The sequence below is a fragment of the Anser cygnoides genome, chromosome 5 (assembly GCF_040182565.1).
Source record: "Anser cygnoides isolate HZ-2024a breed goose chromosome 5, Taihu_goose_T2T_genome, whole genome shotgun sequence".
NCBI classification, from domain to species: Eukaryota; Metazoa; Chordata; class Aves; order Anseriformes; family Anatidae; genus Anser; species Anser cygnoides.
The window spans coordinates 8,790,242-8,806,970 of NC_089877.1; the positions used below are offsets into that span (position 1 = coordinate 8,790,242).

General features: G+C 42.6%; 1 protein-coding gene across 5 annotated transcripts; it reads right to left on the minus strand.

Moving 5' to 3' along the window:
- Window positions 1-1,289: 1,289 nt before the first annotated feature.
- On the minus strand, window positions 1,290-15,880 carry ARL14EP (ADP ribosylation factor like GTPase 14 effector protein). Of its 5 annotated transcripts, none has more exons than XM_066998199.1 (5): window positions 15,743-15,880; window positions 12,604-13,110; window positions 11,454-11,584; window positions 10,512-10,735; window positions 1,290-1,542 (listed from the first exon to the last, which is right to left on the minus strand). In XM_066998199.1, the coding sequence occupies exons 2-5, from the start codon at window positions 13,024-13,026 to the stop codon at window positions 1,385-1,387; spliced, it is 936 nt and encodes a 311-aa protein (XP_066854300.1). In that variant the 5' UTR covers window positions 13,027-13,110; window positions 15,743-15,880; the 3' UTR covers window positions 1,290-1,384. The 5 variants fall into 5 exon arrangements, with proteins under 5 accessions (XP_066854300.1, XP_066854301.1, XP_066854302.1 ...); XM_066998200.1 differs by lacking the exon at window positions 15,743-15,880 and adding an exon at window positions 15,280-15,418; XM_048046731.2 differs by lacking the exon at window positions 1,290-1,542 and adding an exon at window positions 8,801-9,748.
- Between the last annotated feature and the right edge of the window lie 849 nt (window positions 15,881-16,729).

Sequence of the window (16,729 nt, forward strand, 5' to 3'; positions counted from 1 at the left end):
AAGTGAAAGCCAGGGCTACAGTGAAGAAACAAACCCTGCCAGGTGCCTTCAGCCCCCGGGCTGCCACAGGAAGCATGTCTTACCAGCACAATGGCTGTGTTTGCACAAGTACCCATAGGACGTCCTGGGGAATGATTGTAGTGGTAACAGAAGGCAAAAAATAACTCCTCCTGGTTATCCTGCATGCCATTTTCACCTGCCTCTCCATGGCTACACCACGTCTATCGGCTGAGCTGTGATTTCTGCGGGAACCCGGGTGGGTCTTGGTTGCTGGACTGTACGTCCCTGCCATCAGATGACAACAGGACCAAACACACAGCACCACCAAAGCACGCTTCTGTCTTGTGCTCCTCGGTTCTGGCAGCCTAATGTCTGACTGCAATCGTGTTGCGTGCTGTCTGGGCCTGGGCGTGCGCTGCAAGGATGGCGTGTGCGTGTCTCTGCGTGTGTCTCTGTCCCTGGCCACTGCTGCTGCTTGCCTGCTGCGAGATCCGCACTGGGAAATGGGGTTCAACTGAGAAGAAATTATTACTTCTGGAATGAACACAGCAAATACGCAATACTAGGTGACAGCCTGCCAAGAGCAGTATCGCAGAGCTCCCATGGCTAAAGCATGAGTGCCCACTCTTTGTCAAGCGCACACAGTGGCTCTACAGGTGCGGCTGCCCCGTCAGTAGGGTTGTGCCAAAAGGGGACACTGCCTGCCCTGGCCCCTGACATGCGGGCAGCTTAGAGCATTACCTGTGTATTCAACATGTGTATCAGTCAAACATCCAAGACTGCATTCTGTGGGGGATTTCAGCCAACCTGGTCTTAGATGCCATGAAGCCAATGTAAGAATTTTAACACCAGTTTGCACGTGTACAGCTTTTAGAAATGAGCAATCTGTTTTCTGAAGAGCTGAGTCACAGCAGAAGCCACACTGCTGTTCAGAAGTAGGTGAGAAATCAGGATCTCTGTAGCAGACGTTTATGCTCCCAGAGGGCAGGGGTCTCTTTTCCTAAATCTATTCTGTCTTCTAAGCTGCAGTGCTCTCTCTGCGTTTTTGGAGGAGACAGAATAGATTTAGAAAGTGGCTGCTTATCGATTTATGGTCTTTATGCTGGACATGGCTTTTTATTAAAGAAAGCAGATACTCAATACTGTTAACTAGTAATGGGAATTGACTTTTCACTAATTGCACAGAACCTGGCATTAATACACTTTAATAGAAAATGGGCCTGCGCGCTCCTGATCAATCACGAAGTTTTTCCTGCCTGCGCTACAGACAAAGGACTCCAACAACAGCGACGTGGCTAAATAAGACGTTTTATTTATTTATTTATTATTCCTCCAATTATTGAGATAAGGACACGTCTCCAGGGCACAAGAGAAAGGCTTTAACTCAGCTGCTCTTCCTTGGTCTGTCTGTCCCACGGGGACCGTTACTTCCCGGTGTGCCATTCTGCCCTGGTTTCCTGCTTTGGGCAGGGAGCGGGATTTGGTGCAGTGGGGAGATGGTATGTCTGCGAGCAGATAAATGTCCTTGAAGTAAGGCTGGCACTAGAAACAAACAGGTATTAGTATCTGCTTCTTTTAAATGCTGATGTTAATGTTATGTTCACGCTACAAAACAAACTGTGTGTATTCAGCCTCACCTTCCGGCTTCACATTACCTGAGCACGGGGGATTTTCAGCTGCACTCTGCAAAGCCCCAGCCCCATGCCTGGGCTTGCTGCTCACGGGGCAGCTCTGGCCACACAGCAGCAGTCCCTGCAGTTCTCTCTTCTTGTCCAGAGAGCTCCTGGCCACTAAAGGCAGTCTCTAGTGTCACTGAAGGCTGGTGGGTGTTAAAAGCACCCCGGTGTTATTTAGGAAGTGGGGTGCCTGGAGGAGCCTCTTGATGGGGTCCAGCTGTGCTTGGCATGGCAGAGGAAGGCCGGTTCACTCACTCACAACTGCCACAGGAGAATTTTTCTTCTGCTCCTTACCGGAGAGGAAGACGGACAAAATGGAATCCATACTCACTGTCCCACCAAAACTCTCACAGAAAACGGGAATACTTGCTCTCTCAGAAAACAGTGACTCAAAGTGTAGCAAGTGGGAGCCCAGGCCCCTTCTAAGCACTATTACCAGTCAAATAAAGCAAATAATAATAAAGGATTGCTGTTTTACTTTGAGCACTTAAATAAAGCAGATTGTTAAAACCTTGCTAATGGCTTGTGACGTTCAAGCATTACACCAGCCAGCTCCTAGAGCCAGCCCCTGCAAATGGGCAGATTTTTCACCAGTTTCAGACTTTTAAAGGGCCTGAGTCCACAGCTCCATCCGGAAGCTTGGAGCGCCCTCACCATTGTAACGACTTCTTGAATAGTCACAGGCAGCTTTCAGTTCTCCCGTTTGCTTCCTCTGTGCCCAGCAGAAAAAAGCTTATTTTCTACCATCAGCATGCCTTGTAGTGTTCTAGGCACCAGCAATGAATGACATGGGGACAGACAAAGGGCAAAGCTAATTAATGCTTCATGCTAGTTAATGATGGATGTTCATGTCATGTGAAAATCATTTTTAGCTCCCTGCAGTTCGCTCAGCTTGACTCCTGCTGCTGCCAGCCTGCCATCAGACACACCCTGAGACGAGCCGGACATAGCAGCGCTGCATTTCTCTCCGTAAACACTAAAGCGACTCTGTGAAAAGAATATTGAATTTTTGAAAACCTCTGACTCACACAACACCTCTCCCATGGTGAAGCTGAACCACGGAGGTGAACTCCCTACCCCGAAATCCCTCCCTCAGCTGGTCCCAATGGCTACAGCTAGTTGTCATAGGGGGTTGGCCAGGAGCCTGCCATCAGAAAAGGCAGGGGCTTGGTCTGGCAGGCAGCTTGGGATGCAATGTAAACGTTGCTGATCAGTGGTAAAGCCACCTATATTTGTTCTTCTTTCGTGAGATGGTAGTTATTACACGCGTAGTCACTCCGCTAGTAGTGCCAAACAGTTGGCTGCTTCTGGATACTTGCAGATATGTGGAGCAACTTGCCCCTCAGGAATAGTTTATTTAGTAAGACAGGACTTAAAAGTGAAAGGGTAACCACTTCTGATCATAACCTTGGCTTTGCACTTCTAGCAATTATACTTTAATTGCATTACCCTATTTGAAATAGAATGGTAATTGGAAAAAAACAATTTGACGTTCCCTGATGCGTACTCTGACATGCGTTATTTGCTTTTTATTCAAATATAAATGTTCTCTGTAATACTATCAAAGAAAGGGGAAAAATAAAGCAAAATTGAAATGTCAGTAGCAATTTCTGACATGTGAGAAGCATCATCAACTAGGCAAAGGTTTTCAATTCAGCTTAAAAAGAAACCCAGTTGTGAAATTAGCAGTCAGAGAAGAGAAAGGATGCTAGAGGGAGAAGAGTCACAGCTCCAGCCCTTCAGGAGAGCTGGCTGTTGCACATGTTGGTATCAAAATATCAAACCAGCTACCAGCTGTAATTGTGTGATAAATGGCCCTTTCAGATTACATTGAAGCAGAAGATGCAGAAGGATAATTTCCGACCTTACTGTTCACCACTGAATAATTGCTAGGGTCAATAAAAGTCGATGAAACACAGGTTCCCTTCAGTCATACCCTATGCTATAGAAAAGCATCTTCACATCTTCCTTCTCAACCCCTCTCCGGAAGATCCAAGCAAATCTACTCTGATCAGTGGCAACTTACACCGCATAATTTGTGCTCGGTATTTCTGTGAGGTGTGCTCCAACTAGTCTGGCTGGATAAACCACATACATGGAAAACCGTGGCTCGGGGTATCACCCCATTTTGGGAGAGGTACCCAGCTGGGAGGCGGGTGCATGCGTGAAAAGCTGGATGCTGCAGTTCACTCACACCTGGAGGAGGAGAAGATGCAGACATCTTCTGCGGTGATTTTTATGATGGATTTCCTTTGTCATTGGCCCTCCATTCTCATTTGCTCCAAAACAGATCCAGCCCAATGTTTTACTTTGGAGAGTCAGCAGCTCACAGACAAGAAATTAACACGGGGGAGTCATAAACAAGAGGTAGATGGCACAGCTAGTTTATTATGGCTACATCCACAACAAAGCACACGAAAGGCTATGTGTTCTACCTTGCTGTGTTTGGTGGTCTTGTCCCTGTCCCCAGGCCTGACGCTGAACTCCAATGGGCAGTACACACACTTTTTCACTGGTGTAGAACGGATCTATCTGCTTAGCCTGCCTACCCACGGGAGTAATTTCACTGAAGTCAATAGGACTGTTGTGAGCTCACTGCAAAACTTGCTATTGCCGGAGAAATATATAGACAAGTGGGCTTGATGGAACACCATGGCTATAGCTTGATGGAGCCAGTACAATTTAGCAGTCTGGCATGAGGTTATGCATACTACATAAGTGTATTTAACAGACTTAGTAATGCTGATTTTCTCTTTTCTTAGATTGAGCTCAAACTCCCAGGAAGTGGCACAAAGATAGTAACTGAAAAGTAACCTGAAGTATAATCACTCTGATTAATAAGGTTAACTGTTAAGGAGAGCTTATTGTCAGGAGAAAGATTCTGGCAAGATTGAGGTCAGCTGGTAGGATTCAGCCCACGTGATTGGAAACTCCCAAGGGAATCACCTGCCAGAGCAATAAGATGTTATAAAACAGAAGGAGCAGGTTAGAGGTTTCCTTGTGGTGGGGGTTGCTTCATTTGTCTGACTTTTTTGTTTGTTTGTTATTTTTGTGGGCTTTTTTTTTTTTTTTTGGTCCTTCAAATTTGCAGTAGAAAATGGATGAAGTGGGGAGAGAAATTCATTTTCTTGACTACATCTGGACTGTCAGGTACTCCAACAAAAAATACTCAAGTTAGGGAGTTCATTATACTACTGGAAGTCTCTAACATCTGGTTTTTTACCTTTAAGCAGAGCAGTTGTGTTAATGGAATAGCTCTGTAGAGTCTCTATATACATTAGATTATGATGTTTGTTTCTTCTCTATCTGGATTGGGCTGTGGAGAGTGTATTTTGATCATTAAATCCAGTTTATTAGAAGACTGGTGAGGCCTGAAGGGCTGTGAATTGAGTAGGATCTTTGACTTTCTAGTGACTTATCTTTCAGAAGTTCTAAAGTTGTAATGATTCTGGTAAGCGGCTAACCTGGATTACTTAGCTGGTGCATGCTGCAACTATTTTGATCTTGTTTTTCTGATACATAAATTGATGCTTTCTGCTTCATGCTATTAACTTAGTAGCTAAAATGAACGATTTAAAGTTAGTACTGCTATTAATTAAAATGCAAGAATAAATAAAAGAATAACAAAGAAAATCAGAAGATGACTGAAGGGAATTGCTTTTGCATCTGGTTGCAGCCTGGGCTCAGCATAGATGCTAAATCCCTTTCCCTGTTTACTCTCCGGAGGTTAGAGGCAGTAGTGCTGTCACCTGTGGGTGAGATGGAGAACTGAGCTTGTTAATGGTGCACTAACTAGAAGGGCAGGTCATTCAGTGTACTAGACAGATTGAACTTGCTGGTGAGTCCGTGTGCAGGGCTGCCGAAGGGAGCTGGGGGAAGAAGACAAGAATTAGGGCAGTTTTCTCACCGCTTCACAGGAGATCCAGAGATATTTTTTCCTGTCCCAGGTGCCCCTGTTATCTTGCTCTACCCCAGCCTACAACAGCTGATGCAGTATTTCTGGCTGCTCATGTTGGCACTCTATCAATAGTATCTCCTACAGGTGTGTGAGCTTGGGGGGGGATATAATAGGGCAGAGCACAGGAAGGCCACTATGGGAAGAGATGCACAGCCTACCTGGAGGCTGCCCTCAATATTCTTGCATGCATGGTATGGCCACTAACTCCTGATGAAACGTGAAGAAGCAGATAAAGTGGTAACATGAGGTGAGATGCACAGTGTGTTAGGAGGGCTGTGTTGGGGTTGGGATGTTCTGGAGGCTTGGGTGGCTACAGCTTTCCCATGGGTCAGAGTAAATTAGTATTTCGTAGTAAAATACTGCACCGGAGTACAAACATTTGTCTGAGAAATAGAGCGTGTGCTTCAGCTGCATGTTGCACACTGGAAGCAGCAGCAGGGTGAATGCTGGAGAGTCTCCTGTTTTGCCAGTGAGTGCAGAACCCTGCTATGAATGGGCTTCTCAGATACCTAGCACTGGATTTCTAAGAGTGTGGTGAGATAGAAGCTTTTAGTCAAGTTTTCACAGTGAACATTGTAAATTACGAAATGTATCTGTGAAGAGTTGTGTGATCTCTACTGAAAGACCTAACAATCAGCAAGATAAATAGGGGTGGGGGAGAAGCTTTTATAAAGACCACGAGAACATCCATTTCTCTTATTAAGTGCTAATCTTGTGCTTGAGTCTGCTATATTTCAGCCTCACAGACGTGGAGGTTGTGCATCCCTTGTCTAGGGCTTGATGCCAGAATCTGTCCAAGAAGGAAATCCTCTCTGCCCCAAAGGCAGGGGCTACACCTCTGCAGCGCACCAGAAGTGAACCGTCAGGTTTGCAGTGAGCTGATGCCCTCTGCTGGATGCGAGGAACTTTTCAAATGCTCTTTGAAAAGTGTTCTTTTAAAGCAGGATAGTAAGTTCTGAACAGAACCCCTACAAAGAGTGAACTGGACAGCTTAATCACAGTCGTTCACACCTACCTACAGAATCTTTAATATGTGCTTGGAGGAGAGCTGTTAATTTGAAATTTAATTACAGCCAATGAATGAACATAAGAATAGTTTGGGCAGGGCTTCCACTTCAGTAGTCTGAGATGCAACTGAAGATCTTTAAATACAAGTACAGTCCTTTTAATAAACTGTTCCTCTACTATTAGGGGGATTTAAAAGCATGTATAACTTAAAGTTGGAGAGAAGTGGTTAACCAATTTAAATAAAGAAACACTGTCATCATGACAATATTAACTGATTAGAAGTCAGTATGAATGTGAATAAAACTTTAGAACTGTTTGCTTGAAGAATTATTTGGGAATAGTATCTGGACTATGAGGGGAAAGATGTTAAATGGGAGTTACTACATGTCTGTACATCCTCCATTCTATTGAGAAATTAGTTGAAATATGCTGAAACTGTATCTATTGACGTAAATACGACTAAAAATGCAACCCCCTATAATTAGTGGGAAACAAACTGAAACTGGAAGCTATGCTTGTTTTTTCATGAGACTAGAGGAACTCAAACGCTTTAATGCTGATTCTAGCAAGGTAAGTAGTAGCTGTTTTTGTCGCATAAGAGACAGGTGTGCACCTGACCATTTAACTTCTCTGTAGTTATGTCACTTTGGGATTTTAGTATTTGCTCTTGTGCAGTTGCCTATTGGTCTTTTCTGGCTAATATTGATAGCACCTAGACTGAAAAGAACATTCAAATAGGTCTAAAGTTGTCACCTGAACTCAGCTTTCTGCTTTTTCTCCGTCCCTTCTCCCCCACATTAGACAACATTGAAGCCCTGAACCTGTCCTTGTTTGAATACTCATTTAAACCCCCATTCAAGCAGAAATATTTAGTTTTTCCAATAAAAGATTTCTCCTGAGAAAGCTAGCTGAAAGACCCTCCCCATTTTGTCTGTCTCATAGGCTTGGTTTTAGTCAGTCTCACTTCATGAAAGTAATCAAAAAGATCAAAGAAAACTGAAAGTGTGTCCAGAACAACTGAAGTATTAAGCTTGTAACATTAGCTTTTTCTGTAACTATTAGTATAGGTGATGATTACATGTTCACCTTACTTGCGTTCTAAATTTGATGTGAATTTCGCTGTGAGAAACAAACCAAAACAGTATTTAGCACTGTACTTGAGATCACATATCTGGAGCTTCTGTTTAATAAAATCAAATTGATCAATGGGACATGCATTATTCATAAAACAGATTATTCTGTTCTCACTGACTTCTGTCTTTTGAATATGTAAAGTTTGTCTAGGCATTAATTTTTGCAATTAATATCCAAGGGCAGAAGTTTTAACAGTAACTGGGGTATATCTGCAGTTGGCCTTTCTCTTTAATGCATGCAGAGCTGCAAATGGTTATAGCAAAATTATGAACTGTGCCTTTTACGGAAAGCAGTTGTTTCTTTTGGCTATATTCAATAGAACATACTGTTTGATAGGCTTAGTTGGAGTACTTCTGAAAGATGATGTGAGTTATTGGGAACGTTACTTTTAGATCGCAATAAAATTTCTGTATTAGGCTGTTGGAATAACTTTCTGTGGTGTTTAACTTAGTAAAATCATCCAGGCAAGTCAGAAATTCATGGCTGTAAGTTCTAAATCTAGCAGGAGGGTAAAATTTGACTTGTAACAGTATGTCTCTAACAGATGCACACAGCAGGGGGACATGGTAGTGTATAAAGACACAATATTGAGTTGAATATTATGCTGAATGCTAGGCTTGCGAAGGAAATACTCCATAACTGAGAGTCCAAAATATGTAAGTAGGGCAACTGAACAGCCAACACTAAAAAACTTTATACAGGAAAAACCCAATGCTTCTGCATTGGTATTGGTATAGCTTCTGCAGCAATCAACAGTGCTCAGTACTTACTACAGGTTTTCTGTCAAACTGCAGCTCTAAACAATTTGTTAGAAAAGAACTTGAGTGATTTATTTGGGAAAGTCCACATTACTAGTGTAAAGTGAGAGACTGACTTTATCAGCTTTTCAGAGACTTGATGGAGATGCAGGAAAAAAAAGTTCTAATAATGGGATGCTCTGGACAATTTAAGCTATGGGCGGACTTAAAAGCCTTTCACTTCAATGAAATTCAACAGCCACTGAATTCAAAGCCCAACTGTGGGATTAGGTGTTAATAAGTTTTATTCAACAAATGAAAGCTTGTTAAGAACAGGTACTGCTGATTCTGGTCAGCTTTAAAAAAAATAAAAAATAAAAAACACTATCAAGCTTACAAGATTGAACTGGCTTTCTCCCCTCCTTCCCTTTCACAGAGGTATATATTAGTATTTTCATCTAATACAAAATCGTTGTTTTCAAGCTGTAACAGTTGCAAATATGGATCAAGCATGTGATTTTAACTGTTGTTAGGATAAGCATGTTCTGTAGTCAACAAAGTGAATTGTATTAAATGCTATTTACATGTAATGGAAGCCACAGATATTACTTGTTTGTGGAGCTGCTACCTGGAGAAGAGTAAAGAAATCTGCATGATGATTCTTGTGATAAATGTGGCTGGAAACCAAGGCTAATGAGACAAGCATGCATTGTTTGTTCTGATCAAAAAAGAAAGTCTATTTATTTTCTAAGCAGACCTAACAAAAGCAGTACAAAACAATACTTCACTAGGACCAGCAGATGTCAGTAGAACTCAAAGCATAACTTTGGATTTTGGGGTGACAACCTTTGTAACACTTAGCAGAAAATAAAATACTCTAAACAAATAGCAAGATTATGTAACTTTACCACATAAAAGCCTTAAGAAAGCAACAGTTAAGAGTATTCTTGAATAAATCTGATGCAACAAACATGCAGATCTTCCAAGTCTGTCACAGAAGTATAAAGTTCATCCAGCACGTAACACAAATACCAGAGAGTAACACATTAAATGTCAACTAATATTTCAATTACAAAATTTCACTTCCATACATCTTGTAACTTTTCAAGATTTAAGGTTTCTGAGGATATACGCTGTATGAACCAAAAAATTTCAACTGTTTTTTGTAGCAGTCTGGATATTCTTAGTTTGGGAACAGATACTTGAATTCATTTCAGCTGCATGTAAACCTTTACCTTAAAAACAAGCAAAAAGAAAAAAGAGGAGAGGGCTGTTGAAGTATCAGTCCAGTCCAATTATAGACTGATTACAAATACAGCAAAATTGGTTTCTGTGTAACAATTGAAATAAACAGTACCATAATGAAATACTTTGACAAATTAAGCTGTCAAGGCATTGAAAAGTAATGCTTTAACATTGAGGCTCTTACATTTATAAGGATAACTCGATCACAGATCCCAGTAACTCAGATGGGAGCTGTACTTCTAAATACCTTTGAATTAAGTCAAATGGAAACGACTGACTTTCAGATGTAGCTGGGATAAATCTATAGAAGATGTAGCATACACTATTAATACTGGAGAGAGCTTTATTAATACTGGATATAACTTCGCTGATAACTTTAAATAGGGGAGTTTCACAAAATGATTCCAAACCATGAGATTCTGAAAAATGAGGGATACATGGAGATGGCAAAAGCAGTATAAGAAGTGATGGTGAGTGGCTAATACATCACAAGAAAATAGCACCTTTATATTTTATTATAGTGCAAGACAGTTCAGTGAGAACTTAGATGACTAACAAGACAGCACAAGGTAGAATGAAGTGCAGTAACAAGTAGTATGATTAAGAAAATTTTCATAATCATACTGGGACTGAATGTGAAAGCACACTGATCACATAGATCGTGATAAATTCCAGTGGATTTCATAAAAAAAAAGTGTTTAAGCATGGAACATCATACATGCAGGCTAAAAAAAAAAGAGCATATGCACTAACCAACGTGCTTATTTCGAATGATTTCTCCTCCTTCAATCTCAATCTGCTCATATAGCCACTTGCGGTCACAGCGACATTCAGCTCCACACTTATTGGAACCACACTTTGGGCAAGCATAGAAACACCCCAGGCAATCTTCATCAAGACAGTCACAGAGGTCCATCCCACTGTAAAGCAGTAGTCCCTGGCTATCGTAGACCTTACTCTTGGCTGGTATAACTTGCCTGTATGATGAAAAACAACACTTATTTCCTTGTTAAAAAAGATCCACACATTTTGATGCCAAGCAGCTAGCGGATGTGGACAGAAGTTTGCTTTTTTGAAGGTGTTCATTTTAACACTGCATTAATTTAAGATGTTAATGTACTCGACAATGTTTCCCAGCTTTATGTTGTATTTCCAGTATAGTGCTTCTGAACTAATTTCAGGAACAGGAAGCTTTTACTTCTTCAATACTTCAAATATTTATTAGGAATAACACTTAAGAATATTTATGAGGTTAACTTTTTATTACCTTTCAAATGATGTGAAAATCTCCCTTAATTAAACGTAAGGATCTGACTTGCACACTTTTGCTTCTGAAGTGGAGTTACTGAGTTTACTGAAATATGACAACTCCATTATTTCAAGTGTACTTGACCTTACTGTATTCAAGTTTAACTTATTATCAGAATTTTATGCATAAATTAATAGCTTCATCTATTATCCATGTAGTATTGTCACACCTAACAAAAAACTTGTTTGGATTTTAAGCATCTGAAATATGGACTGTCTGCTACCACTTTACCTTGTTTTGTTTACATCGATGAGTAACCTTCAACACCCTCAAAACAAAAGCAACGCACAGATAAGCAAAACATCCTCTATACAGAATATGTTAGTTATAGGGACACCATCTATCAAATTTTTTCTCTCTAAGAGAAAGCTAATGAAGCTGCTCACCTGTCTGAATTAAATGATGTATTTTTTGATTGCAGCCTTCTTTTTTCCCTCTTACTGGTCTCAGGAGTGAATTCAGTCTGCCGCCCTGGATTAGCAAACTGAAGAGACTTCAGAGCCTTAGCTGTGCGCCCCTGAACAGAGACAGAACATCTTACTTCATTATGAATACAAATCTAAATTCATGAGAAAATATCCAGTCAAACCAGAATACTGCAATAACTTGGTAAACTGTTGACCTCAATGCTAAGCACTGGAGAAGACTTAAGTCGTAAGTGTTATAGTGGAGAACTGTACCAGTCTTATGAAGCAATAGCACAAGCTTTATAGTACAGTTTTAATCAATATTTTCACGTTTCATCCCCCCCCCCCCCCCCCGCCATCAGTGTCCTAATCATGCTGATAGGCATATTGAAAAATATAGTTGGGTAGCTGCTCCTCAAATGCAATCCTATTTTACCATAGGGCATATGAGGATGAGCTCTTGCTGATTTTGTTTCCCACAGCCGCGAACTTCTTGAACAAAGCATCCAAAAACATACAAGCTGTATTCTGATTTCAGTACTTAAGGCACCACCCTCCCACACCAGTTCATTACTGCCCCTGAACAAACACCGTGGCCTTCGCCATTCAGTCACAGCACCAGAGTACACTTAATTCACCTCAAAGCAGGTCCACTTGATAATGAACTGCTAGAGACAGTGGATGTTTTTAAAACTGAAGAGACTAAAAAAAGTTTTATCTCAACACCCTTAGAAGCAACCTTTTGCAGTGTTCAGTTTTAAGCACGTGAGCTTGCTTTTTGCAAGGCTTGAGTAACAGCTTAAAACACTAGCAGCAGTCCGGTACTTACATAATCTTAAAGGAGTAAGTCACCCTAGTACACGTAGTTACTTTAATTATAAAGGCCATAATATTTAATTAGGGAAAAGGATTTTTAAGGTAGAAAAAAAAAGAGGAATGTGTGTATGCACTCATTTCACTGAGCAGTCCTCAAGTAAAGGATTAAATACAGTAAATTCCCATGCATCAAAAAGACTACACCCTTTCATATTTCTATTAAAAAAAGTTTCTTTATGTAGCACTGAATGAAGCCCAGATCCAATAGTTTTCAGAACTTAGAGGGAGTGGGTAAACTGATCCATATACATACGTCCGAATCAAGTTTTCTTCTTTGGCGCTCTTCAGATTCGACATCCACGCTTCCATTTATTACCTGCATGCATTTAGGACAAAGCTTCCAGCCAGGTACAAACTGTCTTCCAAACTTGGCACTTAGAAAAGTTGCATCATCTAAGTCAATTGCACGCAAGTTTTTCTTTGATAGCTTTCTGTGCATATTAAAGGGATCACAACATGATTTTTGCAAGTCTTCAAATCTTTCAATATAAATTTTTGCGTGATGGAAGCAGATAGTGTTGTTCTCTGAAAGGGACATTCCAGTCCTAAGCTGAAGTAACAGTAGATCAGACGAAGATATATCTTGCTTAGTCTTGAAGCCAGTGTGACGGGTATAATAGGTCTTATGACATTCATTGGTAGCTTGAAGCTGAACTCCAACTGAACAAGGATCCATTTTACTTTAACAGAACAACTTATTTCACTTATTTTGCCTAAAATGAGTTCTCTGAAGTCTCTAGTAGTTTCTATGAAGATCACCCTAGAGAAAGCATTAAAATCAATCAGATTTGTGCTGCAAACCCTTACCTGTAAGCTTGACAGACTAGGTTTAAGTAGCTTAAAATACATTTAAAGAAATCATACTATAGCCTTCCAGTCTAGATAAGACTAAAAATACACTGTAATTTTAGAATTAAGCCATGCATTTTATACCCCCTTCAGAGGCAATTTTTTCCAGCCGCTGTAAGTATTGATTCAGAATGTTTACGCTAGTAGCAGCATCACTTTCTCAAAGGCCATCTGGAAGGGAGGCGTCAGGTGGACGAATTGCTCAGACAGCAGCCTGCTCCTGTCACCAGTCTCCTGGAGGGCCCCCTCTTGGCACCCTCCTAGCTGGGCAAGGAGAGCTGCTAAGATGGCCCACAGGAGGAGAGGGCTGATGGCTGCACGATTCACCCTTCTGGTTTCCGACTGGTTTCTAGGGAAAAAAAGCTGCTGCGCAGGCTCTGATGTCAGTTAGCACTTTACAGCCAGCAGCTCTTCCTCATGTGCTCTTCCCATATACTCTCGGGGAGCAAAGGAAGGCCTGAACAGGGGCAAGTCAATGCACACAGAGTGCCCCTGAGCCTTTCCAAGAAACATCAGCCCATGGTATATGTGAAGAGCAGTAGCTCTGCATGTGTGCAGTTGTTCTGGTCATTTGGCCTTTGCATGCAGCTCTTTCCACCTGAGTTCTGTGTAAATACTGAGCAGTCATTTAAAGTTACCTAAACACAAAAACAATTGCAAAAAATAAAGCTAGCTATTGCAGTGGTTTTGCTCATGCCAAAGCTTGTTGCAAGTCCAGTGCTAGCCCTAAAAATGAGAGCCTGAGCCAATCTTGTGCTATTTTCTACCATAACAAAATGGGAAAAAAATTCTACCCGAAGAAAGGAATTAATTTGCTTTCCAAAACCTCTGAAAACCTTAAAGTGACTATGACCTAACTAGGATCTTAATGTTCACCTACACACTACTCTGCAAAGACAAAAATCAGAGACATGAAAAAGCACAGTTATTTGTTCTGACATCTTTTTAATCAATGAAGGTATCAGCCAGTTGTCTAACAGAAAAAGATAGACCGGGATGCTACTTTCAATAAAATAAAAGCAAGTAGCATCACACACAACCTAATGACATGAAATGTGTAAATTTAACCAGTATAAAGAAATATGAACATGGCAGCTTTACTGCAAAAGCTTATCATGGAGCGACAAGAAGTTAATCGGCCTTACAGAACACTCAAGGTCACTGCCTTGGGCATTTTTGCAGCAGAAATCCCCTTGATTGTAATGCTTTAGTTTTTTTTAACTAGGTGCATATATTTGAAGCAGTTACACAACACGTTTCCATGTATGCACAGCAATTTAAAGGTTTTGCACAGGACGTGCTACTGTTGAGTGATTCACCTGTTCCAAATAAAAATGACATGCTTGGCTATACTTAGACCAGTCAGCTCGTTTTAAGGAATAGTTTTGTATCTTGTTCAAGATGGAGCAGAGTATAACAATTATTTTTAAACAAGGTGTCTCAGCCTACTATTACGAATGCTCGTGCTTTCAGATCTACAGCAAGAACAACAGAGGCACTAAGAGTCCTGAATGGGGAGGCACAACGTTAAAACACCTGAGTATGAGAAGAAAAAAAAGTATCATTCTGAAAAGAAAACAAGGTTAGTTTTTGGTTTTTTTTTGCACTTTATCTGTACAGCAAGATGTAAGTCAACAAGTTAATAATTAAGGCTTATTTAATATTGATTTCTCAGGTCAAAGCTGAAACTCTGTGTTTATAAGGACTACAACTAGCCCAGTCCTAAATTGCTAGCTTATCTGAACTCATCTTTTCTGTAATTTCTGTATTCTAAGTCAGTTAACAAAGACCTCTTCTTCAAGTTTAGGCCTTGCGCAGCTCTTCAGACCTGCACTGAATGCTACAGGTAGAGGACAAGGAGTGTACGTGAGTGAAGTGTTAAGAACTTTTTTCTCGGTGCCTGGTTCTCAGCGCACCAGTCTGCGACCACATACATGTTCCACTGCCTGTGCCTACTTATCAGCTTCCACTGTGGTGCTGCCTTTGAGCGGCTTCGTTTCTCTCTCTGTCAGAAGACCATCTGACAAACTTTACTGTGTCGGTAAGCCAGCTAAACGCTGAACTGCTCTTTTTCTTTTACCGTTAAACGCACGCTGCTTGTCTTTCAGACTACAGTACTCGGTCACACGTACGAGCAGTGTTCCTTGCAGCTGAGGTAACATTTTACTTCTGGCAGTGATTCAGCCAGTACCAACTAACTCGACTCAAAGAGGTCTGCTGTAGGCCGTGCACCGAACTCGCTCCCAATGCCGAGATGTGTGCGTGTGGCTGAGTCCTGCTCCGGCGGGTGGGTGCGCCGATGGAGAAGCACACTAGGTAAATATAACAGTAACTCCAAATTCTCAAAACTTGCAGGCGCATCAGAAGGCCGGATTCTTGGCAGCTGCTCTAACTACACAACGCCAGCCTATTTCCTGTGAAACGGAAAGTCGCTGCTCCGGCGCTCTCCTCGGCAGGCACCGGTTCGGGCAGCACCCCCCTTGGCTCCAGCAGCGCCGCGCCGTGCCCCAGGCCCCGCGTCCCGCTCAGCCGGCCCCCGGTACCTGGCCGTGCGCCCTCCGCCGCCTCTGCGCCGGGACCCCCGCGGCCGCAGCCCTGCCGGCAGCGGCCATCCGGCGCCGCCTCACCACGGAGCGGAGGAAGGGCTCGGAGCGGCGCTTCCGGCCGGGCGCGGGCACGGCGGCGCCCTCCGGCGGAGCGGGAAGGGAACGGGAAGGGAGCGGGAAGGGAGCGGGAGGCCGGCACGTGGGCGCGCGCCGCTCGCGCCTTTCCCGCCTTCGGCGCGTGCCGCGGGTCCGGGCGCGAGGCGCGGCCGTTGGGCTGAGGGGAGCCGGGCGGCGCCCGTCCCGCCGGCCGCGGCTTCCGAGCGCCATCGCCGGCGGAGCCGCCCTGCGCGCGGCTGGGCGAGGGGATCGCGGCCGGGGACAGCCCTCGGGGGGCGAGGACTGGCAGCCCCGGTGAGGTGAGGCGCTGCGGGGCCAGACGTGCGAGGTTGGGGCGAGGCGGGGGATGAGGCGGTCAGCCAGGCGAGGGGCGCCCGGGGGGTAAATGTACACGTATATCAAACATTTTTTCCATAAGTTTCCTCGCGAGGGTGCTGTCACGGCCAACACGAGTGCTGCTGAAGCTTTTTTTGACTGTAAATAAAGCAAACTTTGAAAACCTGTTCTTCTACAAGAACGAGTGTCGGAAGTCTCTGTTCTTGTTTTGTAAACTCTGCGCTGTGACGTGTTCAGGACAATGGATCTTCCTGTGGAGAAGGTAAGGAATTGGAATGTGGTTTGTGCTATGGCTACATAGTGACAACACACCCTACAGCTCTGGAGTTCTTAGAACAGTAACAATAATAGAACACAAGCTTACTGCTAAGTGCCTTACCTCTATAATACCAATGCTGTTTTCAAATTGTGATGGTGTTAGTGCTGCCTAAAAGAAAGCTTTAAATAACCACTTACACCTGTAAAAAGTTGTTTTCTTTTTTCTTTTTTTTTTTTTGTTCATCTGTTTATAGTTAGAATTTGAGCATTTAC

Excerpts from the sequence above, each read along its gene's own strand:
- ARL14EP (XM_066998199.1), bottom strand. The coding sequence starts at position 13,026 with ATGGATCCTTGTTCAGTTGGAGTTCAGCTTCAAGCTACCAATGAATGT. Across the intron at positions 11,585-12,603 it reads GAAGAAAACTTGATTCGGAC|GGGCGCACAGCTAAGGCTCT; the intron begins GTATGTATATGG and ends GTCTCTGTTCAG. Across the intron at positions 1,543-10,511 it reads CATTCGAAATAAGCACGTTG|TGCCAGCCTTACTTCAAGGA; the intron begins GTTAGTGCATAT and ends GTTTGTTTCTAG.